Source organism: Paroedura picta, chromosome 12, assembly GCF_049243985.1.
Source record: "Paroedura picta isolate Pp20150507F chromosome 12, Ppicta_v3.0, whole genome shotgun sequence".
NCBI lineage: Eukaryota > Metazoa > Chordata > Lepidosauria > Squamata > Gekkonidae > Paroedura > Paroedura picta.
The window spans coordinates 30,357,042-30,384,932 of NC_135380.1; the positions used below are offsets into that span (position 1 = coordinate 30,357,042).

The 27,891-nt window shown below is 44.8% G+C and overlaps 2 protein-coding genes across 6 annotated transcripts in view; both read right to left on the bottom strand.

Annotated features, from left to right (window-relative positions):
* Positions 1-8,644, bottom strand: part of RABL6 (RAB, member RAS oncogene family like 6) — a 38,993-nt gene extending 30,349 nt beyond the window's left edge. Inside the window, exon 1 of one of the 3 annotated variants that reach the window (XM_077307055.1) lies at positions 8,540-8,644. In XM_077307055.1, the coding sequence (XP_077163170.1) occupies positions 8,540-8,570 (31 nt within the window). In that variant the 5' untranslated portion in view covers positions 8,571-8,644. Of the gene's footprint in view, positions 1-7,906; positions 8,298-8,539 lie in introns of those variants that run through there. The other 2 variants (XM_077307053.1, XM_077307054.1) reach the window with 2 other exon arrangements.
* A 2,686-nt stretch (positions 8,645-11,330) lies between these two features.
* CCDC183 (coiled-coil domain containing 183) overlaps positions 11,331-27,891 on the bottom strand; it is a 30,464-nt gene continuing 13,903 nt past the window's right edge. For all 3 annotated transcript variants that reach the window (XM_077306574.1, XM_077306571.1, XM_077306573.1), the window contains exons 4-15: positions 25,615-25,692; positions 24,187-24,354; positions 22,503-22,607; positions 21,587-21,709; positions 20,416-20,544; positions 20,027-20,087; positions 19,190-19,290; positions 17,315-17,475; positions 16,378-16,543; positions 12,949-13,077; positions 12,237-12,333; positions 11,331-11,500 (exon numbers count right to left, since the gene is read on the bottom strand). In XM_077306574.1, coding sequence (XP_077162689.1) covers positions 11,367-11,500; positions 12,237-12,333; positions 12,949-13,077; positions 16,378-16,543; positions 17,315-17,475; positions 19,190-19,290; positions 20,027-20,087; positions 20,416-20,544; positions 21,587-21,709; positions 22,503-22,607; positions 24,187-24,354; positions 25,615-25,692 — 1,452 coding nt within the window. In that variant the 3' untranslated portion in view covers positions 11,331-11,366. The remainder of the gene's footprint in view (positions 11,501-12,236; positions 12,334-12,948; positions 13,078-16,377; positions 16,544-17,314; positions 17,476-19,189; positions 19,291-20,026; positions 20,088-20,415; positions 20,545-21,586; positions 21,710-22,502; positions 22,608-24,186; positions 24,355-25,614; positions 25,693-27,891) is intronic.

Genomic DNA, 27,891 nt, shown 5'->3' on the forward strand with positions numbered 1-27,891 from the left:
CTGCCCTTGCATGAGCAGACTACACTATACTACACTTTTAAACAGAGGCTAGAGAGTCATCTGACATAAATGCTGATTTTATGAACTTAGGCAAATTATGGGTGGGTGGGCAGGAAAGGATGTGCCAGTGTCTACCTCTTGTGGCCCTTCCTGGCATACCCAGGGAATTGCTGATCACCACTGTGGGATGGTAGGTGAATTTCCTCCAGGCCAGGCTGGATTGTGGAGAGTGTGGGTGTGGGGAGAATCACTTGAGCATGAAATTCGGGGTGGCAGGTAGTTCTGAGTTCCTGCATTGTGCAGAGGGTTGAACTAGATGACCCTGGTGGTCACTTCTAACTTTACGATTCTATGACCCCAAATCAATTTCCATCATGATTGGAACAACCCTTTCTTCCAGTTCAGACAAACCTGAAACCATGGGTCTCTCCTTTCAGGCACTTGACACTGCTGTCATATTAAACACCACAGCAAAAGCTACTCCCTGAGAGAAGAACTCTGCAGTGATAGGAGGAGTACAGCAAAGAAGAGATGAGACGGGCCAGCAACATTCACAGTGCCAAACACACCAAGCCTCTTATGCAAGCTGCTGTATCACCAACACAGATGGAGAGTTTTAGGTTTATAGAGATGATTACAGTACAGCCAACTTAATCGGAAAAGCACACATTCTCTCAGAAGCCACCCTGAAAGCTCCCACAGCATCCAATGCTTGTAACTGATGCAACTAATGTTCCTATAAAATATTCAAGAGCGAGGCAACAAGTTTCACTCTATATGCACTATTTAAATACTAGTCACACTTTAAAGCAGTCTTTAGGCTGCTCACCAATCTCAAGCAATGCAATCTGGGACACACAAGCTCAGGAGGAGGCAGATAACTCATAGACCACCAAGTGTCTGCACAGGAATCAGACCTACTCTGAATATATAAAGCTGCCATATACTGCGTGGGTCCAGCAAGCCTAGCACTGTTTATTTTCCTTTCATGCTCAGTATTGTATATTTAGACTGGCAGTAGTACTCAGGTAGATAATTGCCCTAGCTCTGCTACCGCCTTCAGCTATACCAGGGATTAATCCTGGAATTGTCAGCAAGCAAAGCACATGCTCTGCTGCTGAGCTGTGAACCTTCCCCCAGGTGGCCTTCCATCCAGCTAACAGCTTCTAGGCTCAGCAGATCAGACAGAAAATGAGCCCAACTAATGAGAAGCACACCCCTATGTACATATAGGACTGCATCCTAGACTGAAATATTCATATCTGGAACACAGCTCCCTTGCCAGCTTGGTGTAGTGGTTAAGAGTGTGGACTTCTAGTCTGGCAAGCTGGGTTTGATTCCCCACTCCCCCACATGCAGCCAGCTGGGTGACCTTGGGCTCACAATGGCCCTGATAAAACTGTGCTGACCGAGCACTGATATCAGGGCTCTCTCAGCCTCACCCACCTCACAGGGTGTCTGTTGTGGGGAGAGGAAAGAGAAGGCAAATGTAAGCTGCTTTGAGCCTCCTTTGGGTAGAGAGAAGCGGCATATAAGAACCAACTCTTCTTCTTGCCTTAGGGTTGGTCACCTTGACTGTACTTGTCCTAAAAGCAGTGACCACAGAGCCCATCACACATCAAACCTCCTAAAACAATCCTTATCCCACATCACCCCTGTTGAAGTGACAACTTCTAAGGATATGGGGGAAGGGAGAAAAAGGGAATGGCTGGATTCATTCCTTAGTGCTGAATGTAAAATTAATCACTATGCAAATATTGATCTTCACTTAAAAGTAGGTGCTACTTATCACAGCCTGCAGAGATGTGGGTAGTTTCTTCCAAAGTCTGAAGTTAACTTAGCATTATCCTGCATCATAACAATGAATACAGGCCAAGTGAAATCCCTAAACTGGAATTTTATTTATTGCCAATTCACAAGGCATAGAGATACCAAGGATAGAGCAAAATATCTTTTCAGCCACAAAGAATCAAGTCCCAGTGGCAGATTTTAGGTTAAAACTGGAAGTTAGTTCTGCAAGTTTCTGTTTTCTCCCTGGTCACCTAAAAGAGGCTAACAGATTACTACACACCTCAAGAAACAAGAATGTGTCAGAGAAAGAGGGGCTGCAACTCAAATGAGTAATGCGGTGACCATCAGAATATATTTAAAGCAATTCTTATCTGTTTGTCGCCCAAAAATAGAACCCAGAAACAAAATCTGTGTTAGTAAGAAACGCAGACTATAAGTACATAAATGAAGCTACACAAAATATGTGAGAGTGCACAAGCAGAGATGGGCAGATCAACAGAGGAGACAAGGATGAGGGAAAGAGCACCCCATGAGAAAGAGTCATATATCCTAGTAAGCGATGTCCTGTGAGTCCACTGGATGCACAGTGCTCTCAGTAAGACCGCAGGCTCATAAACCTGGAATTTAATCCAAGATCCCAGGACTGGTTTACCATCTTGCTGAAAGAAAAACCAGCAGACAATTAGCAGCTTTCCTTCATGAATCAGTCTCATTAATAAAGGAATTGTTTGTTCTCAACTCTAGCAGGAGGGAGTTCCAAAACCAAGGGCAAACAGCAGAAATAGTCCTCCCCCAGGTTTCCACCTGCCAAACCTCTGCTACAGCTGGTCTTCATGACAAGCCTCTGGCTCCTGGAACTGACCTCAAGATGGGGATGGCTGATAAATGGAAGTTCTCTTCCGTCAACTCAGATTATTGATCCAGCTAGCCTGGTATCATCCCTTCTGTCTGGCAGCAGTTCTCCGTTTAATCAATGGGTTTCTTTAAGGACAAGGACTTCCACCTGCATAGTAGTACTCTCTCAGCTCCCCTCACTTCTGCAGAAGTCCAAATGCTTTCTGAATTCCACCAGGAGTAGTAGCTGGGTGAGGGAGAGTATTTCAGGCTGCTACAGAAACCCAATCTATCCACAAGCATGCATTGAACACGTCCATAGTACATGAACAAATAATCTAATGTTGTAAATTCTTACATTAAGAACCTTCATACCACACATCTTGAGTAAAACCTCATCTAAAGAAGCATTCCATTCATCCTCAGAAAATACTTAATAGGATGTTTGTCAATGTTCTCTAAAATCTCCAGTTTTCCACTGGAAACAGAGTCCTCATAAAACAACTTAAAAGCCTCCAGTTTTTCCCAGGCTTCCATAAGTATATTCCTATTGGAACCTTTTTCAAGTGAAGTGCCCAGAACTGAACCTGGGACACACTACCTGTAAAGCAAATGCTTTGCCCATGAGCTCTAAGCTTTCCCCAGCCCAATTTGACAGTGACACACAGGAATGCCACATTCTGTATTATACAGAGAAAGAGCTGAAAACAATTTGAAATTTGTAAGAGTCTTTGAGAGCATATCAGTTTTCTAGCTCTGTAGGAAGAAAAAAAACCCATACTGTAGCACTGACTCTTCTTGCCTGTCATTTAACTGCCAGGAAGATAGGGCAAGAAGGGCAAATTTGTCAGTTATCTCATTTCCCTAAAATCTGTCCTTGTCCCCTCACTTAGACTTAACATTTTACACCAAATCTACTTTCTAGTTGCATAAAATCTGTCAAAATATAAGGCTCTTATCATGGACATGAAGCCCCCCGCCCCCGCAAAAAACCCTGCTTTACAATTTATCAACTGGAACTAGTACAGTAACAGCATTGAGGGTTACTATGGAGACTGGAAAGCTTCTCTCGGTGGCTGTGATAGAAAGCTGCAGTCAAAAATAGTGGCTAAAACATAAGCATTGTTAAGATAAAAACGCCAAGAGAAACTCACTCTCAGAGGCGATGCAGCAAAAACTAAAGGTGAAGGAGACAGACTTTCAATATCCCTGGTCCACACACATCCCAAGCTGGCAGCGGGAAATGCAGATACAGCCTGAACCCTGTGCATCATATGACACAAATACAAAATCACCAGCCGTATTCGCTAAGGAGGGGCCTTGGAGGAGGGCCAAGATAGAACATAGGCTATTGATTCCTTGTTTAAGGATATGATGGAGCTGCTGCTGTTTGGAACAAACAACACTAAACTTGATGGCTCAACTTGGTATAAGGCCCTTCATAAAGTATGTGTGATGTATCAAATACTTCCATTGCCAAATGCCAAGATCAATTACTGCTACTTAAAAGAGCCAGCATGACGATTTCAAATTCTGACAGACTACAATCAACTTGGAACGCATGACACTGTCTTAACAAAAGGCCACTAACATATCCAAATCAGTGTTGCTTATCCTGGCAAGCAGCTCTCCGGGCTCTACAGGATAGGTTGTTCATGTCATCTATCACCTGATCCTGTTCAATAGAGATGCTAGGGATTGAACCTGAGACCTTCTGCAAGCAAAGTAGATGCTCCACCCAAGCAGGCAGAAACCACTACTCGCCAAACTCTTCTAGCCCAGGAGTCTTCAGCCGTCTCAGTACCCACTTATGGTCCCAATATGAAAGATGGGACCCCCTTAACTGCCTTTTGTCTACTTTTTATCTCCCATCTTCTTTCTGAGGTAAGTCGTGATAACTCTTTCTGTGCAGCCACCAATCCACTTACAGCCTAAAATCCCTTTATATTGTTTAGATTCATAGCTTTAATCACTGTACAAAGCTCAGGAAGGATAATCACTCGCAAGAATTAATTTGCATAAAAATGTAATTTCACCATCTTAAAGTACTGTTTCAAGTCTCCACCACTCTCCTAGCTTCACTTCCAGGATATAGTTCATAGTACCCCCAAAAGGTGCATGGACCATAGTAGTTTCCAGGGAATGAAGTTCCATGATGAGAAAGAAAGCTGTTTGTTCACTTATTGAGCAAAGATGATGAAATTAAAGTAAAAGTATACTCATGGCTGATGTCTAATAAAATGTAGAGGTTGCTAAGTTATGACATATGGAGGCCCAGGTCACAAAGGTAGCGTGGCTGGCATTTTAACCAGCTCCGCCAAGCCAGGATGTAGCGCCCTACTTGGCCCCGGAACTCCTAGCCACAGTGATCCATGCAACAGTCACCTCTAGACTGGACTTCTGCAACTAGCTCTACACAGGCCTGCCCTAAACCTTGATCTGTAAACTACAGCTGGTCCAAAATGCAGCGGCCAGGGTCCTTACAGTAACACCATGGAGATCCCACATTCGGCCCATTCTCCATCACTGCAATGGCTACCGGTCAAATTCCAGATCAGGCTGAAGGTTCTGGTAATTACCTTTAAGGCCATACATGGTCAGGTCCCAGTGTACCTGAGGGACTGTCTCTCAGCTTATCCCCCCCAAAGACCTCTATGCTCGGCCACCGCCAACCAAAGCCAGAGTCTTCTCTATCCTGACCCCCACTTCGTAGAATGAGCTCCCAGAGGAGATCAGGGCCTGACAGAGCTAAAACAGTTCCGCAGGGCCTGTAAAAGGGAGCTGTTCCATCAGGCATTTGGTTGAGGCTGACCGGAATCAATAACATCTGCAGGGCCCCTGTACCTCCCTCCCAAGAACCCATACACCTGAACCATGGACCTGTTCAAGTGTTGTGAATTAAACCGTTGCTTTCAGTTATAGTTGCTATTGTTATTGTTATCACTATTACAGTCCACTTATACCTTACGTTATGAAGAAACAAAGTTCCACGTATTGTTTATGTTCCATGTGAACTGTCCTGACCCTTAGGGAAGGGCGGTATACAAATATAATAAAAATAAATACATAAAATAATATATCCAGCAGCACAGTCCACTTTACCACTCTGAAAGGTATAATCTCACTCCTCTGCATACGTACTTAATTCCAAGTAACTGTATGCAAGCCTAGTGCTTGCCCAACCAGGCTGCAGTCCTTGGTTCCCAAGTTAACAATTCACATCTTTAGTCAAGGAGATCAGAAACACAAAAATCTTATTTCAGCAGCAAAGAACACCAAAAGCTACAATTTACTGGCTGAGTTCACACAGATTATACCTTTATCCTGTCCAGCTAAACTCCTACAGTCTTATAAGTACACCATGGAACACAAGGTTGCAGATAATGTGAGTTGTAGAAAATATTTCTGACAAGGCCACAGCTCAATTGTAGAGCAAAAACATTTCATGCAAAATTTCCAGGATCAGTTCTCAGCCTCTCCATTTAGAGCTGCTTTTTATACCCTGCTTTTCACTACCCAAAGGAATACTAAAGCGGCTTACAAACACCTTTCCCTTCCTCTCCCCAAGTAGATACCCTATGAGGTAGGTGGTACAGAAAGCCTTAACAGAACTGCTCTCCAAGGATAGCTGACTAGCACAAGGTCACCCAGCTGGCTGCATGTGAAGAAATGGGGAATCAAACCTAGTTCTCTAGATTAGAGTCCACCATTATTTAACCACACTGATAAGATGGTGGTAAGCATTGCATTGGGAAAGACACTTCTCCCTGCACAAGATCAAATAGAATCTTACCAGCCAAAGCAAGCAATACTGCACTTCATGGGGCAAAATGCTATTTGGTGAAAGGCAACTAGTTATAGAGAGCCTGTGTGGTATATTACCTAAGTCTTACACAACAAGTCAAACTGCTGGTCAGGAATAAACTATTATTCACAACAGGCAAAGTTGTACCTGCTGAAAATCAATAAAGAAATGTATTTTATTTTTATTTATAAATTAATTCAATTTATAGTCTGCCTTCCTCCTTGGACTCTAGGCAGATCACATAATAACATCCCATAAACCCCACCCGGTTTAAAACCTTGAAACTATAAAAATCACCAATACAAGATGGTAGAAAGTAAAATCCTTTAGCCACCACACAGCTGTCCGTTAAGGGATTAGTCAGATGGAATAGCGTAGCCTGATGATCCTATCTTCACCATATGCTGAACTTGTGAAAATGTCTTTTCAGAAAGCATGGTCTTGACATTAACCTGGGTTTCCAAGTCAAATACTGCAGTCAGTGTCTCTTGACTACATTCCTCTTTGAGAAGCACTGAAAACGCTGTCTGATGAAAAAATGCATCTGTACCACTCCAAACCTAAGGCTAGCATCACTTGCCACCATTCTTCTACTGTATACTCACAGGTATTTTGTCTACTTCCACTGTTCATCTCAACTCATTTATCACCAACTGCTCCTTCACTTCAAAATGAAATCTAATATTTCCTCAAAACCAGGCACTACCTCCTCCATCATCAGTTATCAGCACAAGAATCTCCAAATTAACTGGTTGTTTTAAAACTGTACTGCTATTCATTACAGTTAAATGTTATCTTTAAGTGCATGACAGCCTTAGATTTATCTAACACAACAATTCTTCCTTTGCCTCAAAGATCCCACCCATATTTTTATATATCACCTCTTTTTAATCCAGTTTACTTGCACAAGGCATACATTTCCCCCTTTATTAAAGCATAACATTCAATAACTCCCTTCCAAATACCCCCCACTTTTCCTATCTCCTCCCAAAAGGTAAGCAAATGTACCATTCCTGCAGAGACTTGTTTCCCAACCATCTTCCAATCCTGATCCCTGAACAGGCACCCTTCCCCTCAAACAAAGTAACACCCTCTTCACTTGCATTTTAAGTCCCAACTCCTGATCTTTCTTCCTCTCCAGAACACCAGACCTTGATTCTCCTCACATAGAAACAAAACAAATCCTAAGGTTTCTTTTTTCCATCCATTCATCATGGGTCCCTTTTACATTCAGATACTCCTCAGTCTCCCAACTGCAGTTTGCATCACAACAGCCACATTCACCTGCCGTGTCCCGCCCCCCCCCCATTGTACTGGGTTACATTGGCACCTCTGATGTGCCCGGCTGAGAGACGCTCCCTGACCCCACTCTTTTCTCCCATAACACCAGTTTTCACAAGTCGCAGCTGCTGGTTCTTCTGGGCCAAGCCCTTCCCTCCTCCTTCTCCTCCTCCTCCTCTCCCGCCGACCACTCACTGTTGTATTGGACCCCCTTTGCGAAGCGCCTCTGCAGCGCCTGGTTCATGGACTGCAGCCCTGCCGGGATGGGCTTGTCCCGCCCGGGGGGCTGGTCGGAGCCCACCAGCTTCTTCAGGGCCGAGAACATCCTCGCTGGCAGCCACAGGGGTGGAGAGAAGGGCGGCAGCGGCGGCCGCTACTTCCGCGCCCCAGCCTGGCTCCGAGCGAGGGCGGGGGTGTGGGGGCAGGGCCGTGGGGCGCCCGGAGTGGTTACATGCCCGACCGCGGGGAGAAGCGCTCTCCACCGGCTGTCGACTCTCCCAGCGCCTCCCTGGCCGCCATCTTGGCTCAGGCTCTTTCTCTAAGCAGCCAAGAGAAGGGGGAGCATGGGAGCGAAAGGAGGCTCGGTGACGGCAGCGCGCGAGGGACACGTCGGACGGGAAACGATCGCCGCGCAGCTTCAGGCTACGGGAGGCCGCGAGGGACATGGCGAGTGGAAGAAACGCGCCCCCTAGGAGTAAGGGAGCTCTGGAGGCGCTCACGGGAGCCGAGATACGTCGCCTATTGGCTCGGCCGGGGCTGACGGGAGTTCTCGAATAGATAGATATACATATGAAACCTATTCGGGCGGGGAAAGTACTTGTGGCTCACAGTAAAGATCTGTTAAAGGGACGCATTCCATCTATAGCAAAGCGCAGAGAGCGGACAGCGAAGAACGCTGGCACCGGATCGCCGCCATCTTGGCTTGGTCTAGTTTCCATAACGACCACGGAAACCCGCTGGGATGGAAAGTGCTACGGGGGCCCGGCAGGGACCGACGTATTGTCCAAACGCGCTGCCCCTTCCCATTTTTCTCTTCTATTAAATCCAGCAGTAGCCATACTTAATTAGCGGCACTTAAGTCCAGCAGGAGCGGTGCTGCGGCTCAAGCGGTGCTGTGTTCTATGTAAACGTTCTAAAATGTTTTATGTAAACCGCCCAGAGCCGTAGGGAAGGGCGGTATAAAAATCTAAATAAATAAATAAGCCTGTCTAAGAGTCAGGACTTTTCCCCCCCTCCCAGATGCTCTGCTCCTTCGAGGCAGAGGTGATTATGGTTTTGATTATGCACTAGCAAGGAGGAAACTCTGCACATGCTCAGGCGCACCTTTCAGAGGCGGAGTTCTCCATATCTTGGGCCTGGCTTCTTCAGCATCTCAAGATTATCATCATCAGCCATTTATTTTATTATTTATTAATCATTTAATTTACAACTTACAATGATTTAATTAACAACTTCATTGGTCACCCACCTGTATCACTGGAGCTTAGCACTATTTCTAATCAAACTCCTGTGCTATCTATTGCACTTGCCAGAGGTGTTCAGAGATGCATGCCAGGTTTGCCAGCTCACTCTTGGCCAATTCCTGGAAATTTGGGGGGTGGAACCTAAACAGGGTGGAGTTTGGGCAGTTGAAGGGCCTCCGCTAGATGCATTGCCATAGAGTCCAAAACACCCTCCAGAGCTGCCATTTCTTCCAGGGTAACTGATATGTTACCTGGAGATCAGCTGTAATTCCATGAGATCTAGAGGTTCCACCTGAAGATGGGCAACCCTAATGCTTTCCATACCTCTATTTCCATCCTCACAAAAGGCATTGGCTAAAGGAGAGTGCAACTAGCCCACAGTCACCCAGTGAGATTCATAGCAAAGTGGAAAACAGAACCAGGACCTCCCTATTTCACACACAGAATTGCCAAGAGTCCCCAGACACGGATTCTACCAGGCCCATCGATTACCTTGATCCAACCCATATGTCTAATTTTGTAATTTTATATTTGTGTATGCATACTCATGCACCATTACTGGATGAACTCCTGTCTAATGAAAGGGACAGTAGTTCACAAAAACGTCCTATCACAATGTTCAGTAAGTAAATCAGTAAGAAATTTCTTTATGTTTACCCTTGTTCCCTGTACCTAGCAGGGAAAAAACTGGGGTCAAAATGATTAAGTAGTGGGGCCAAATGAGAAGTAGTGGGATCAATGGAATTGATTTTCCTTTTTTTTAAAAGGTGGTCATTGGGCATTTAACAGGAAAGTAGCACTTATAATGAGGTATTAGATGTTGCACCAATACAACAACAACCCCACTGCCTCAACAATATTTTAAGAGACAATAATGTGCCTTATTATCAGATTAATATCCCCTGTGTATAAAAGGGGGGAGCCTTCCTTTACTACTTCGATAGATCATGGGGAAATAGTAATTCCCCACTCCTGCTTCTGTTCAGAAGATTTACAAGGGTGTGCTGCTATTAAGTATGTTCTACATTGCCAGCTAGGAATGAGGAGTTGAGGCGAGGACTGACAAAAAAGGGAAGTGGGAATTAAAAGAAAAGCAGCGAAATTAAGGCGTATCATGAAAGGAGGAGAAAAGTGTGGGAAAGTGGAAGAGATATTAAGTCGAATGTAAAGGAAGAGGGAAACAGATTGCTGGAAAAACATTATTTGAGGCAGGCTCAAGCAGCCAAAAATTGTGCTGGCTGGCTTTGCCTCTCTCCAGTACAGGCTTGGTAGATGGGTTTAGCAGGATGTGCAACTGCTTGTCTCCTTGTAGTAAACTTTGCAGAAAGGTAGGGCCAAAAGAAAGCAGATGTTTTTCCTATGCTCTGCCTTCCCTAGATCCCTAATGGCTGAGGTGCAGAAATGCATTAGATTATGTCAAATAAATCAAGACACCTTTTTAACACTGTGTGATGCAGGCTCCCGCGGCCCCTTCATCAAACTTAGACCTTAGGAATTTTATCCCCCCAGTCATACCCCAGTTGGTGGCCCTATCCACACTAGCTCCAGTTAGCTCTACTGGCCAACAGTCTAATATGTCTAGATCTGAATAAATACTTCAGCCTCCTGGTGTATTCTGCCAATAAGAAACAGTACCAAAACATCCTGCTTTTTGCATGCACTTAAGAATAGTGTTAACTAAAAAAACAAAATATGTTGGCTTTCTTGCCTTTATCATTCATTTTGGATGAAATCTTGGGTACTTCAGTACCACGGAGAGGTACTTAATTTTCTCGATCTGCAGATGTAGGTAATGAGCATGTTGCCAAGAGCCCAACACACAAACACACACACAAACCCTCATCAGATAGGTTGGTAGAACCACCAAATTTTATTGTTCAATCCAAAAAGAGATTGAAAAACCAGAAGGATTCTGCTGTACCAGTAAGCAACCAAGTTGCACCCTACCTCTGCCCCTGATTCATTACATCCCACTTCAGCTCCATTTAACCTGCCCCCACCTCTAGCATTCTATATTTTATTAAAAATCAAATGTGGGATGAGTTGCTTCTTCTACCCCTGGACTACCCCATAAGATACTGACTGTAGGTCTTCTCCTTAGAAGACCTCCATTACCTGTGGCTAATGTAGCAGAAGAGAGAACAAATAAACAAAAAGAGAACAAATAAACATTTTATTAAGCAAAAGACCCATTATTTTTTAATGGGCCCTCTCTGCTTTTTCTTAGTGACCTTAGTCTTGTCTTCAATGAGTTTTAAGCCTTGTTTCTTGATCTCATCCCGGTTGGGCACAATACTGTGGTCAATGTCAGAAAAGTTGAAGACCTCTGTAGAAAGGGAAGAGAACAGCTTGTTGGCCCTTAAAGAAAAAGATAGTAAGCAAACTACCAAAACTGTGACACCTTAAGTACGATATCAGCATATCTTTGTCTTGTAAAGACATGCCAAAAAACAAAAAAACAAAACCTGGGCACTGCAGAGGAAAGCAGGATGAGCAATAAGCCTGAGTGGAGTCAGGTGCCAGATTTTTTTTTTCTCCCAAAGAAATGAAGGTAATGACAACAGCACAATTGCTATAAATCTACAATTATTGTCCTAACTCACTGTCTTCTCTGGTCAAATGTGTGTTGCAGATGTTCACAGTGTTGCAAAATATAATGATAACAACTCCACCCTGTAATAGCTGTGTGCTAACGGAAAAGATTTTTATACCAAGGGAGACTGAGGAGCGGTTATTGACAATATTCATTTCTCCATCTGAAGAAGTGAGTCCATAGAATCTTAGGCTAGAATAAAATCTCATTGGCCTGTTTATTTTTGCTACAGCAACACTTCACTTCCAAAAGGGATTCTTTTACAACTGCCAGAGTTTCCCCAGAAGGAGGAGCTTTCCAAAATAAGAGATGTGTATTTTGAACTGTGAAACCAAGCACTGATATTCTGGAAAGAGGAGCTGCCCTTTGAAAAATTGATCGGACAAGGCTAGAAAACAGTTCCAAGCAATGGATTTGCCAAATTGCAATGTCTGTCCCCTAACAGTTTCTATCTCCAAAGCAGTCATACCTCTGACATCATCCTCATCCTCTTCAAATGTGATCCTCAGGTTCTCATGCTCGTCTCTGGTACTTTCTTCGAGAAAATTTCTGACTTGTACAAAAGTCTGAGCAGATCGGAGATTAGAAACAGATTTTACTTTGTATCAGACTGATATTGGGCCAGGGATGGGAGACTTACATACTCAAATACACAGGATTACACCAGCAAATATTTGTAGCATTTATGGTTTCAGGGATAAACTTATGAGAATGCACCCACCTAAATCTCAGAAACGATAAATTAGCCTAAATAAATTTTTCAGTGATTATGGGGTGAGGAGCAGCCTTATAGCTGAGCCTACCCTGACCTTGTCAGAACTTGGAAGCTGAGTAGAGTTGGCCACAGTGAGCGCTTGGAAAGGACATTGACAAGGAAAACCCAGGGTTGCTGTGCAGAGGCAGGCAATGGCAAACCACTTATGCCCATCTCTTGTCTTGAAAGCTCCATGGTTCTGGGGCCATCACAAGTCAATTGTGCCTTGATGGCACACCATTATTATGTAGTGAGGCTTCAGAACCCTGCCTAACACTTCAGCCCACAGAATAAGTTATACAAAATAAGCACACAGTTTATGTAGGTTATACAGCCTAGCTTTTCTGAACATAGAAATGCTTTGCTTTTAACAAGTAATCCAACTCTGCTGTGTAAACACTTTCTAGGAAAGAGCACTGGAACATACCTCATTTGTGTCATCCTGACTGAAGTCAAAACTTGGCAAGACACTAGATATCTTTAAAAGGTGCATCAGCTTCACTTCACAGAACTTCAGCTTGTCGAATAGATCACCCGCGTCCATGCGAATCTCTTCCTAGAAACCAAGAGCTTAGAACTTAAGGCTACTGGAATCAGGCAAATGGCCCTTCTCATACAACATTCCCTTCCCCAGGAGAGGGCGGAGCCATGGCACTTGGATAGCTCGAATACTTCGAGCTCCTGTTCCACTGAGGGTCAATCACTGCTGTGATTGACAGAATCGGGTTTTGGGTACGCAAACCCACCTACCGTCTTCTCAGGAATTCCTTGTGAATCTCTGGGGCCTTTCTGTTCCGCAGGGAATTTAATACTCCCTGGAACATAAGCTCAGTGTGCACAGGGTCCAGCAAGTGCCGTTCGCCATTTTAAAACTTTCGTCTTTTCTTACAACTCTGCAATCTACACAGCTTTTACTTTAATCTTCAAAGCTAATTGGATTCTTCCTTGCAAGACTTCTGACTCATCACAACTCCGGAGTGAAAACAACTGGCAGATATTGGATCGAGCCTACAAACAGTGAGTGGGGGTTTCCCCCGGCACCTTCTCCCTTTGGAACAAACTCTCAGCGTGAAGAGCTGCTCTCCTTAATTTAAGCAGCTAGAGTGACAAGGAGATAAGTGGGAGAAGGTAGAGAAAGGGGCTAAGACAGCCAGAACACCCCCTCACCATTGTTTATAAACCGGAGATTGAAAAAGCAGATATAAGGACTTCGCGAGAGTTCTGCGAGAGTTCTGTGCCAGAACGAGATTTCAGGCTTGGAAAAGCTTCAACAGGTCATCAAAGCGACGGACGACAGCTGGTGAAGAAAATAGTTTCGGTTTCCCATTGGCAACTACAGGGACTAGTGTGTGCAAAGAGACAAAATTTTATCTGGAGTGCTATTTTTGGTCTTGTCTTTCTGTTTTGCTCTACAATCGCTCCTTGTTTTTTAACTGTCTTTTGGCTGATTTCCCAGGACTCTGAGTTTTATAAGGAGGGACCTCTACTGGTTATTTGCAAAATTGCAAATATATTTTGGAAACAACATATGCATAATTGATTAAGTCTAACAAAACTCCAAACCTGGAACATGTTTTCATTTAAAAAATTTGCATATCTTCTAGAGAAACAAACACAAGACCTGAAAGAATCTATAAATGGCTCACTTAAAAATATGCTCATGGAGTTTAAAGGTATTAAGGAAGAAGTCTCCAACAGAAATGATGAACCAATAGTAGTGGCTGATGATAGCTCTAAACAAGGTGGAAAATTATCAGCAGAAGAGGAATCTGAAATTATGGAGATGGAAAAGGGGATGTCAGAGTCTTGCAGCTCAGATAAGGACACCCTACCTGAGAAGATATATAGCCACTCCAAAGCAACAATACACAAGAATCAATTAAAAGACATATGGATCTGCGGTGAAAGCAATCGATTGAAAGGAGCTTCATGGAAAAACATCGGTACTGATATTGGAGTCCAGGAGGTACAACTGCTTCAAGATTTATCGATGTGTACTCCGAGGGAAAGACTACAACTGTACTTTCCCAGCGAAAGACCAATAGGACAGAACATTAGTCAACGGGAGCCACAAGACGTAATAAGGCTCGATATGAGACCCCCTTAAGAAGCTTGGGGAATGGAAATGTAACACAGTGGTTGAAATTCTTTTCCTCTTTTCCCTCCTTTATGTAGCCATATAGGCAATATAACTAGTTAAGAAGTTAATCTGGGGTCTAAGATCTTTTAAGTAAGCTGAATTTGTATTATTAAACCTAATTTCGCAGTGTCTACCAGCCCAAAATCAAAGCATAACTAAAAGAAGACACCTAATGGAATGGGCTTATATTATAGTGTGGGGTTTTAGATTTCCTATGATAGCTGAATTTGAATTATCTAACATATCTCTGTAGTGACTTTCAGCCTAAATTTAAAGCATAACTAAAAGGAGGTTTCTAACTGAGGAGGTGTAAATATAACTAACGAAAAATCTATTCTACTAATTAATGAAGACTCCATTTTATTATTTCTGGTATTAACAATGTACACTTATATATATTTGTTTCTCTTCTTTCCGTACAACTAAGCAGGCTTATTTTTTTTTCCTTTTTCCCTTTCTCTAGTGGAACTGTGGAGGGCTCTAGGAATACGTTAAGTATAAACTGTTTATGATTGTTAAAACTATCAGAAACTATACAAACAAATGTTGAAATGATGGTAACAAGGTAGACTTCTCTTTTTAAATGTGGTGCAAACGTGAAAAAGTCTATAAAAAGTCTATAAGCTTTGGGTAAAAGTACATAATATTGTAGCCAGTCATAATCTTAAATGGAGAGAAGAGGGTTTTTAAGATTGAAACGGAGAACCAAAATGTTTTTCCACAGTGCTTCCTAACCCACATACAGAGCTTCTTCTTCTATGCGACGACGGCAGCAAAACTAGAATTGGCCAAGAAATGGAAAACACAAGAACTACCCTCGACAGAAGACTGGCTGAATAAACTAGCTGATCTTGCCAAGATAGCCAAACTGACACTAATAGTTAACGGAAGAATAGAAGAGGCCTTTCAAGAACAATGGGGCCCTTACCTGAACTATTTACAAAAGGGATTAAAATGGGGAACCAAGTGTATCAAATGAAGAGCATAGCTCTCTTTTTCTGTATTAACAATGTAGATTGCATGTATCTCACTGTCTTCAACTTTGGAAAAATAAAATAAAAACTTTCTATAACAAAAAAAAAAACATTCCCTTCCCCAGAGGCCTCAGAATGCCCACATGCAGGGACAAAGAGATCAATGCCTGTTGTTGCTCTCCTGAAACTGGCAGTCAGAGTTCTGAACTGCTTGACAAGATACATTTTTTAAAAATCTGTCCCCTCCTTACTCAGGTGGTTCTGGTGGTGGTGTCTTTCCTGTAGGTTTGGGTGATCTAAGCATGCCTGATGCTAAGGCAGGATAGAATCACATGTGCCCTAGCAGAGGCTGATTTGGAAGGAGGAGAGCTCAGAACAATGGTGTATGCAGGGACATAATGGGCAGCCTCCTGTTGGAGTAGCTTATTTGACAGGATCTCTGTACTGAGAGAGAGAGGGACTGAGCCATTTGTACCCAGTGTGGAGATACTGTAGAATTATCCATTTCCAACAGAAACTGATCCGGCATCTAGCCATAGCAATGAATAATTCACAGATGCAACATTCAGGCTCATTTACAGGTGGGAAATTTGGGCCAACAGGAACCTTTTGTGATTGATTTTATTCCCCACAAGAGACTAGCAGGTTTTTTAGCCCACTGAACCTGGATGGATTGAGGCTCAAAGAAACCGGGGCTGATGAACAAGACCCAGAAGAATAACAAACTCAACACTGCACACACCTGGTCTGGAACAGTGATGCCACAGAGCCTCATGATGAGGTTTTCAACCCCGTTTTCAAAATGGAGTAGGAGCTCCTGATGCATGATTGCCCGGGACTGTACTTCTTGGAGCCTGTCTTCTTCTTTTTCCAGGTTCTTTTGCAGCTCCTTTGATAGCTTACTGAAGCTGAATGGGAATTCACAAAGGCCTAAACACACATACTGGACAACTACACACACAGATTAACTTGCAAGACTCACTGCTAAGAGCTGGTTAGACAGATTCATGGAGCAGAGGTCCACCCAAAGCTATTAGCCAAAATGGTGAAATGGAACCTCCATGTTCAGAAGTAGTATTACTCTGAATGCCAGTTTCAAGGGAGTGGCACAAAACCAGGGGAGGCTTTAACGCAGGGGTAGTCAAACTGCGGTCCTCCAGATGTCCATGGACTACAATTCCCAGGAGCATTTGCTGGCAGGGGCTCCTGGGAATTGTAGTCCATGGACATCTGGAGGGCCGCAGTTTGACTACCCCTGCTAATGTGACTAGCATAGTTTGAGTCCTAATGGAGCATCTAGTAGACCACTGTGGGAAGCAAAACACTGACCAGCAGGGCACTTCTGATGATCAAAAATATGCTACATTATCACATACAACATTCTTAGATAATATCACACTGAAGGGCTTTTTTAAACTAAATATATTACAGGCACCTATGTGGAGAGTCTGAAGCTGCCAAGCATCCCCTGTCATGTGTCTTTAAACCCAAAGAGATTCAAGAAGTGTATGGGTTTTCAAGGAGAGGGAGGTAACCAATATTTAGAATGGGATTGTGTGGACTAGAAATGGTAAAGATCAGAGGACAAGCACACTAACACTAAGCCCAGGCCAATGGTCCACGCAAAAGACTTTTCTCAGTCTACTTACTCCACAGGGCAGCCTTAAACCGGTGAGTACCTGATGGAGTTCTGGGTCTCGTGGAATTTCAGCTCAGCCCGCTCCAGTTCCAGCTCCTTCAGCTGGGCCTTCAGATCTCTGCGTTTTTTCTCACTTTCTGCAATCTGCTGCCGCAGGTTATCCTCTGACTTCTTCTGGGCTGTGAATCTCCCGGCAATATCCTGCAGAGGCCTCCAAATTAAAAACTGGACTTGCACAACGAGGATTAAAATTGGCACAAAACCAGTTCAGTTCTGGTGTCTTCCTCCACAGGAAGTACAGAGGTCAGCAGTTCCCGGAGGGTGCTGGGGATTCCTGGGACAGCTACCCTATGCTCCGACCATCCTTGTGGGCATTTCATTGCTATACAAGTATTTATTAAAACTATTACTATCTAACTCTCCCAGGAAGCTCAGAAAGGTCCTTGTTGCTAGCAAATGACCATCCCAGTTTTTGTCTCTAAGGAATGCCTTGTTAAATGACTTGCTAGAGCTGGCATACATCAAGGTTCCGCTCCCTTTCCCAAATCTCAGATTGGTGGGGGGCTTTGAAGCACAAGCTACACAAAGCCTTTGAGACATTTGTATTGCAAATGGACAACAGTGTTATACCAATATGGAATTGCCAGGTCTATCCCACCCTCACAACCCAACATTCTGGTAATTCTCTGTTAGAAATCCCCAGGTCCACTCAAATAAATGCAGTTCCCATAGCTCTCTGGGAAAAGGGAATGATTTGTTAAAGCAGTTTAAGCCTGCCCTGGAGATACATGTGTATACAAAGCCATGCGCAGTTAGCCCTCTCTGGCCCCTGCCTTCCTCTTGGAGCCAGCTTGGTTGTAGTGGTTAGGAGTGCGGACTTCTAATCTGGCATGCCGGGTTCGATTCTGCACTCCCCCACGTGCAGCCAGATGGGTGACCTTGGGCTCGCCACAGCACTGATAAAACTGTTCTGACCGAGCAGTTATATTAGGGCTCTCTCAGCTTCACCCACCCCACAGGGTGTCTGTTGTGGGGAGAGGAAAGGAAAGGCGACTGTAAGCCGATTTGAGCCTCCTTCAGGTAGAGAAAAGCAGCATATAAGAATCAACTCTTCTTCTTCTTCTCTGAGCAATGCGTCACTACCCCGTCTGATAACTCATTCCCCCTCCATTTTCCTTTTTTTACTGAGCAACGCAGTGAAGTTGCAACAAAGGTCAGCTGGGAAAGAAAAAAAGCCCTTTAAGGGGCTAAAAGGGCAGGGATTGGATGCTCTGTCTGCAGCCATCCTAAAGTTCTTTCTTGGGACCAAAGATTTGTGAGTGATGCTTAGGGTGAGCTCCTAGGATGTTCTTAGGGTGTTCCTATTTCAGTCAGTGACTTTTGGTGTGCTGTGGGGAGGGGAGAACGTCATCACTACGTAGCCCAAATTAGAAGGTTATTGAGATATACCTGAATTAACCTCTTTAAGATGTTCAAGATATTAGCACCTAAAATGAGTGAGACGTCCAGGTGGATAAGACCAGGTGGAGAAGTCAGGTAGCATTGGCCTTTTTGATGAATCCTAATTTAGCAAATTCACATTGAGTTCTCTGTTTTAAGTACTTTTGTAGGACAATAGTGATTCTTAGATGAGAAACAGAATGGCTTGGAAGACTGGAATGTTTGATCACTGATTTCTAAATACTGTCAATTTTAATGTCAGATTTGTGTCAGTTTATTCTTTTTGCATAGGGACTGACCTGCCCAGCCATTACAGGGAACAGATCCCCCTATCCTCTTTACACTGGACAAATAAGTCAGTTGCTAAGTAAAAGAACACCTTTCATTTTACAAATAGCACCAGACTCCTGCTATATTCTGCTGAATCTACAACATCATGTCAGAAATTGGCCAAATTGCCACAGAACTACAATACCCAAAGATGGGAGCACTGGACCGCACACTTGATCTTCTCCACTTCATTGGTCACCAGACCGTGGTACTCAACCTGAGCCTTGGAAACCTCTAGTTTTGTACCTGAAAAGCAGCAAAGAGGCAAGAGAGAAGTCAGAAGTCTGAAGTATATCTCTCCGGTTGTTTCAGGCATTTCCAGTTCCCAGTGTAGAACACAAAAGAACCTGCATGGCCAAAAGGAAATCACATGCTCTTCTTCTTCCAGGCATCAACACCCATCATGAAATGGAAGTTTGCCCTCCAAGCTGCTGGGACACAGCACGAGCCTCTGGATCAATTTCCTGCTCCTTATCAGAGCAGCAGAGGCAATTGGCTCTGGGCGGCAGAGAGACCCTCTGCTGGGCTATTACCAATCTTGTACCGTGCAAACCTTTGACATGAGAAAGCACAAAGCCAGGTGGCTGGGAGAGACAGAGAATGTGCCTGCTCTTCACTTGGGAGGAAGGCAAGGAGCAGCTCCTGTTGGCTAGGAGAGGACCTGCAGTAATGGATTTAAACTATAGGTAGAACAGTACTGGTTAGATATTGGGGGGGGGGGATCACAGAGTACTTCAGCAGTAGAATCGGCTGCCTAAGGAAGTGGTGAACTCTCTCTCCCTGTTGGTCTTCAAGCAGCAGCTGGACAGATACTTATCAAGGGTGCTTTAGAATGATCCTGCATTGAGCTGCATTGGACTAGATGGCCGGTCTGGCCCCTTCCAACTCCATCACCATGATTCTCACTTGATCTTTATGATCCAGGAGGACCAGAAGTCCTAGATGATCCCTTTTGAGCTTGGATCTTGATCCGTATTCTTACCTCTAATCGATTCCCAGCCCCCCAGGGGGGGAAATTCCATAGTGAGATCACGCCGGCCTATCTGAAAAATCGTTAGAAGTGAACATGTGCGTTAAAAAGAAGCAGAGGCAAGCATTTCTACAAACAGACAGGAGTAACAAAAACACAGGAGAACACAGCTGGGTCAGACCTGAAGTCAATAGACGGACATCCCATTTCCATCAACAGCCAGTCCACAAAACAGTCCGCAAAAGCAAAAGACCTCCCTTCCTTTTGTCCCCACCCTCAAAAAGTCTGACCCTGCCTCTCAACAAGGAGGCTTCATTTAGGAAAGAACTTGATCCTTTTTTTTAAAAAACTCATCTGATCCCACAAAGCAGCACTCTGCCCACCTCCCAGCGACCACTCACCATCCTTCGGTGTCTATCGCTGGCTTCCTTGGTGCGGATTCTTTCGATCTGTTTCTTCTGGGTGCTGAGGGAATTGTCTCTGAACTTTTTCTCAGCAATTAACTCGACCTCTGTGTTCTCCATCTCTGCCTGCACACGCCACGGGGACGGTTGGGAGAGAGGGGAAGAGGCGAGGGACTAGGTTTGTATGTGAGGAATCCCTACATTCCACATCAGAGCAGAGCCCCCTCAGCCTCCACTCCAATGTCTTCCAAAGAACTCAAGGCTGAGCCATTGACCCAGTTCCCTGCCCCAGGCGGGGAGCAGCATGAGGATATTGAAGATGTCAAATAAACAAATAGATATTGCGAGCATTTCTGAGATCAAGCGTATTGTTCATCGTCGCCGTACACATACAGTTCATAGTATGCTACATTCATATATTGTGCCCGTACCTTCAAAATAGTTTAACTCTGTAATCCTTTCAACATCCCTGTAATCAGGCTAATAATAACTACCTTTTCTAGATCGGGCTTTCTCAAGCAGGATTTTGTGACACCCTGGGGCTTCTTGACAGCCCTGGAAGGGTTTTCTGAATGGTGGGAGTTTTGAATATATTTTTAACATTTGTAAGTCATTTATCCGGTGATATGACCACATATAGAATCGTAGAATTGTAGAATAATAGAGTTAGAAGGGAGCTCCTGGGTCATCTAGTCCAATCCCCTGCCCTATGCAGGACACTCACAACCCTATAGCTCATCCACTGTCACCTGCTACCCCCTTAAGCCTTCACAGAATCAGCCTCTCCGTCAGATGGTTCCCCAGCCTCTGTTTAAAAATTTCCAAAGATGGTCATGTCGGCTTCCCACTCTCTCCCAAAATGGCCAATGATGGGCCTAGAGGGGGTAGGAAGGGGAGGAGCCCCAGGGGGTGTGCCCACAACTATGCTTCCCAACCATATTCTGCATGATTGTACCACTTCTGGGGTTTCTCGAAGCCTGAAAAATGTTTCAGAGGTTTCTCAACAGTAAAAAAGTTGGAAAAGGCAGTTCTAGAAGTAAAGAAAGTTCTCCTGACTTTTATCCTGTGCACAGGTTTCCATAGCAGAGTAGGGATTCAAACCCAGGTCTTCCAGCTACCAGTCTGAAACTCTAACCACCATGTTGCAGACACACAATCTGGCTTTTACCTTGGCGGTCTCCATGGCTTCTATGGTGTCTATGGTCAACAGATGCATGCCTTTGAGTTCCCCTTCATAGACCTCCACCATATGCTCCAGGCGGTCCAGTAAAAGAGGTAACTGAGCCACTTCCTGGGGGAAAATACAAAGGTGGCCTGATGCTCAACTTTACACATGTATGTTCATCGCTCAGTGGACACAACATCACAAAGAGGCACACTGTGAAAACCCACTTCACCCTGACAAATGGATAAGGATTATTTTGTCTTCTGAAACCTTTGAATTTGGGAGACCTGTTTGGCAGTGCATTCAGAGTAGAAGAAGTTTATGGTGCATGTTTGGAATTCATCACAAAAAGGTGGAAGGAAAAGAAGTTAAAGGAGGAGGAGGAGGAGGAGGAGGAGGAGGAGTTGGTTTTTGCATCCCACTTTTCAGTACCTGAAGGAGTCCCAAAGCAGCCTTCCTCCCCCGGTGAAGTGTGTGAGGCTGAGAGAGCTCTGAGAGAACTGTGACTGGCCCAAGCTCACCCAGCTGGCTGCATGGGGAGAAGGAGTGGGGAATCACACCCAGTTCTCCAGATAAGAGGCCACCGCTCTGTTTTGTGTGTGTGTGTTTTAGAGAAAATGTGTATTTTCTACAAGGCCACCACTACTACACCATGCTGGCTCTCAGGCAACAGCCACTGCAAACACAGAACCGCCTTGCAGGATAAGACCAAAGATCCACCTTGTTTGGCTTACTGTTGCCAACAATGGCCAACCAAACACCCACCAGCAGGGAGCTAGAGCTCGTTTCCATAGCAGAGGGAGGATTCAAACGCATTTTGCGGATCCTAGTCCAACATCCCAACCACTGTGCTGCAGCTGGCACACAACTGCAACCTGAACAGGAACATCCCGAAATTCCCTGCAAAAAACCCACTCACATCTCTCAGCAAATCCACCATCTTCATGTACAAGGTATGAGCCTTCTGGCCAGTGCCGACTTTCACGAGCATCTTCTCGATGTCGTTCTCCAGCTGACGGATTATCTGCAGTGCAGGAAAAGCCGGAAGACACAGGGCAGCCTCGGAAAGATCTGCTCATTCTGTTGTTTTAATTCTGCCCTTCCTTAAGGGAGCTCAGGGTAGCATCCCTCATTCCATCCTCCTCTGCTTTTTACCCACAACAGCCCAGGGAGGTAGATGAGGTTTAGAGCAGGAGACTGGTCCAAGGTCGCCTAGCAAGCCTCATGGCCAAGTGGAGGATTTCAGCCTAGGTCTCCCCCCTGGTCCTAATTCAATATCTGCTACATCCTTAGTTGTGAACCTCAGCTAGGGCTTGAGCATGGGGTGGGAGACTGAGAAGAGGACTTGTCTTTTCACTCAAGAAGGGCTCCATGGGGCTTAAAATTTTTACCAGATTTGCTGCTTGAAGGTGCTCCAGGGATGTAAAGGCTTTGGAAGTCAACTACCAAGCCTTGATCAGCTTACACCAGGGGTAGTCAAACTGCGGCCCTCCAGATGTCCATGGACTACAATTCCCATGAGCCCTTGCCAGGGAATTGTAGTCCATGGGCATTTGGAGGGCCGCAGTTTGACTACCCCGGCCTACACCATGTTCAAGAGTCTGCCCCATTTTAGGCTGGCCCCATGCTTTCACCAGCACTGCATACCTCTGGATATATCAGCATGCCTTGGGGCTATGCTAGTGTAGGGTTTAATAGCCATCCTAAGCCTTTGGAGACTGATTTAGGATTGTGCTGCACTTTACTCAGAACATTAAAATCAATCCCAGTAAATACAAGAAGACAAATGACACCGGTTGCTATCCCATGGAGGTTTTTCCTCAGTGTCTCCCCCTGCCCCTATAAAAGCCTGCAGTGATTCTTCTGAGGGTTTTTGCATGGCATTGTCATCTCCTAAAAAGTTTACACCCCCTGAATTCACAGCCCCACTAATAAAAACCGGCTGCCTCCAATTTAATCCACAGATCCCTTAGCTGATGAATCCACAGATGCAAGGTGGCAGCTCTAGTCATAGACATAGAAGAGTTTGCTGGCAGGGGCTCATGGGAATTGTAGTCCATGAACATCTGGAGGACCACAGGTTGACTACCCCTGTCCTAAAGCATCCAGGATAAGTCTTTATCCAGATGCTGCTTAAAAACCTCCAGTGAGGGGGAGCTCACCACTTCCTTGGGCAGCCTATTCCACTGATGAACTACTCTGACTGTGGAAAATTTCTTCCTGATCTCTAGCCAGTACCGTTCTACAATACAAATGTTACTGCTAGGTCTTTAGGCAGCACTTGAGCAGTCAAAGCACTACACATGTTCTGTTTAAGACATTCTTGGCAGCTTCAGTGCTATTGTTCCTCATAGCGCAGACAGGGCCGAGACTGACAAACCGTGCTTTGCCTGAGCCCACCTGGAGAGTTCACAGCAGAGATGTCAACCAAGGACTTCCTGATTCATTCTTCCATCTCTGAGCCTCCAGGCTCTGTGTAATAGTGACTGGACTGGCCCAATTTTCAGCAGAAAGGTAAGCAGACAATGTGGTTCAGCGGCACATGCCCAGAATATTCTACCCACCTTTGCTATTGCTCAAAGCCCATCTTACACCAGTCTCACCTGCATCTGGGCCTGGATCTCAGGGCTGGCATTTTCCATCTCCATCATTTTCTGCAATTTTAGCTGCATCTCTTGTAGGAGCTCCCCCCTCTTCTTCACTTCATACAGCAAGAGGTTATGCACATTCATCCGATCAAAGACGTAAGTGCTCAGAAGCTCTCGGGCTTTCTGTCAGAGAGCAAGAAAGTCAAGAAGAGGCATGAGCCACGTGTGTCCCAGAGGTGTGCCCCATCCTGTACCCCTATCCCTCTGCACATTTCATCACAGAGAGCCTGCCACAGGCACTGGCTAGCTGATACAGTGGAGGTGAAGGGCGCCACAGAGGGATATCCACTAGGTCATTCCTGAGCTTAGTTTTATTTTAAAAATTGCTACCCCTGCCTTTCTGTGATGTCAAACAAAGCTGGTTTAGTATAAACTTTTGGGAAAGATGACAATTTAAGTACATCTAAATGCTCTGCGGATGTCAAGGATTGGGTTTTTCAGGTCCTGCCTACTTTGGTTCCACTTTTCTTAGCTCAGTTATAGCCCCTCCTCTATTCTTCCCATCTATTGTAATGATGTACTACTACCCAGCTTTTTGTTGCAGAGTTACAAGCGGAAAGGTACTGCCACCCTCAAAAGATCCAGAGACTTACTTCAAAAATAAAATGAAACCTGGGAATCAGTATATTGTTGCAATAGATCAGAGGTCCCCAACCTTTGCTTGCCTGTGGGCACCTAGCAGACAATGAGGCTGCCTGAATGGCCACTTTGGTAACAAAATCCAGCACAGAGGCCCAAGACTTCAAAACTGATTGCTGACCCATATGGTCAACAGATCAAGATCAACAGAGTCCCCTGGTGAAGCATGTAGGGAATTTTTGGAAATTTAACTAATAAAACATTTTGCACCATTGGTAGCACATATTCACCAGCAACATCAGCTTGGACAACCACTCTTCTTGAGCCTGCTTGTTTATATAGCAACCAGCATGTGGTTGATGGAAGTGATCTAGAAATATCTGTCTTCCTGCCTGGGCAGAACTGGGCCCACCGAGCAAAAGAGCCACCACTAGGAAGTCCCTGGGATGGACCTAAGACTGGGCAGCCCAGAAAAGGGTTGACACCTTAAGCAGGAGTGGATTCTGTGTTGTGCCAAGAACTGAGGTGGCTGTTTTGTCCAGTTCAGTCTCCCACTGCTTCAGGGATTTACAAGTTACCCATCTAACTAGAGATAAAGCACCCTTTCATCAAAGCCTTCCTTTAAAAGATTCAGGGCAGCCTCTCTGATCTTCCCTCCTTCATTTTGCCCTACAAAAGAGCTGAGTTGGACAGAAAGATCACGAGGTCACCAGGAAGCTTCCCAGATGAAGAGGGATTTGAACTGGGTCTTCCCAACTCTGGCCTGATGCCCAAACTGCTGCAGTTCCACTGAGTCTGTCTCACCTCCATGGTTTCATTGGACAAAAATATTTTGAGGTGCTTCCGATCTCGGCAGGCCCGGCTGATTGTCACTTGGTCATACTGCAAGGAGAGGCGAGAGAAGAAGGGAAGGACAGGTCATGCCTGAAGGGCAACCATAGCTCTGTGCAAAGAATTATTCAAGTATAGAAGGTTTCACAATTGTGCAGGAGTTAGCCATGTTATGGGATGGGAGGGTAGCCCATTGGTCCTTTTGGATCATTTAATCCAATTGGTAGCTGCAATACCATACATCAGTGCTAGAATGAAGCAAGGGAGCAGGCCAACATCCTCCTTCCAATACAGGGAACATGGGCTCTGCTGCCAAAGCCCCCAGTTAGACCCACAGAATTTAAGGAGTTTCTCCTAAGGAATCGGGAAGGAACATCTAGTCCCATACAAAGCACCCCACCTTCAGCCTTTCTAGATGTCAGCCTCCTATGGTGCAGGCCAAAGTAGCTCTAATACCAAGTGCTTACGTAGCACTTCAGCGAGGGACTGTAGCTTAGGTCAAGAGCCTCTGCTTTGCATGCAGGAAGTCTCAGGTTCAGTCCCCGGTACCTCTGGTTAAAAGGACCAGGATGTAGGTAATGTGAAAGACCTCTGCCTGAGACCCTGGAGAGCTGCTGTCAGTCTTGAGTTGACAATATTGATCTTGATGGATCAGTGTTCTGTGTTCACTTTCAAAACTTCACACATATCTTTACAACAATCTTGTAAGGTAGGCCAGCTGTTTTTAATCCACCCATCCCTATACTGCATATTTGGGAAGCTGAGTAAGAGTAGCTTGTATAAGACCACTTAATGGGTTTGTGGTTGATGTGAGATTTGAACCAGGTTCTTCCTGATATGTAACTTGGTCTCAGCCACTATGCTCCACCATCTCTTGGCACCAGATAGGTATAGTCCTTCCCTCATGAGGCCTGCCTAGCCCAATCTTGAGGGACCTCCTGGAGAAGAGTCCAAATTTCTAACTTTAAAAGGCTTACAGGGACTGCCTCAGTTTTAAGTTGTTTTAAATGGTGGTGAGATTTTTAATATTTTTATTATTGGAATACATTTTGATTTTATAGCTTTTACAGTTTGTTCATGTTTTATCAAACCTCAACCCTAACCTGTCCTTGGTCCTTCAAAATTAAGAAAGTTGGGGTGCAAAGTGAGCAAAATTACTTGGTTTTCACACCAAATTTCTTGGTTTCTTAATATTGTATTTTTCCCATGGGGGAGGCAGAGTACAAAACAGCAGTGCTCCGAACGCACAAAATAAAACCTTATTTAAAAGTGATGCTGTGCAAGGCAGAAGATGCTGTGCTGTGCACTTGGTCTGAACATACCTATCAGCCTCTTTAAACCAGGTTCCCAGCTGTGCCATGTGCACGGATAACATGCCAGTTACCCCACACCCGCCTAGGCTACAGGCCCCTGGAGAGTAAAGCCACATCACATCACATAACATCACATGCCTTAAACTAGGAACCTAGGATCAAACCAGATGAGACGCAGTGAAGTCTGTGAACTGATCTCCAGAGCATTTAGAAAAAAAGTAAACGGCAGCTGCGGGGAGCCCCATCCAGGTTGAAACCATGTGTGCAGGAGGGATATTAACCATTCTCCCATGTCACATTGACCCAACTCCCAATTCCCCTTTCCCAGGTTCCTCTTTGTCCCATGCAGGGGAACTTGGCAACTTGGATGCTTCCTCCAGTAGGGCAAGTGGCAAATCTGTAGGAGAGGGGCTCTGGGAAAAAGCACTCAGGGAAGTAGTTAAACGTCCCTTACCCACACGTACCCAGGGCCAATGTTATGACCATGCTCTAGAGTAGTGTCAGCCATTCAGTGCATCTCTGTGGCACATGCAGACAGGGGGCAAGTGTTTGGGGGGAGGGTCTTGCCTAAGGAGCAGCACAGGTCCAGAGGCAAGAAATGGATGTTAAAAGTCTTATCCAAGGTCCTGAGGCCACCCGATGGCCCCTCCACTGCTGTCTGTGGTGCTGGAGAACAGCCCATCCAGCCTGACTGAGTAAGGACATATACAAAGCCTATTCTTTGTGTTGGATCCATCCCTGGGGATGTGTACACAAAACTGGGACTTCCCTAGTAATTCATAATCGTGGCTGTTTCAATGCTGTTTCATTGCTGAATTTATTGCTCCAGGTTTCTTGCTTGAATCCTTGCAGAACTCTGCTCACAAACTTAGCTTAACAAGACATTGATCCTGGTTTGTATTGTTTTCACTATCTTAACTGGAAACTACTTGAAATG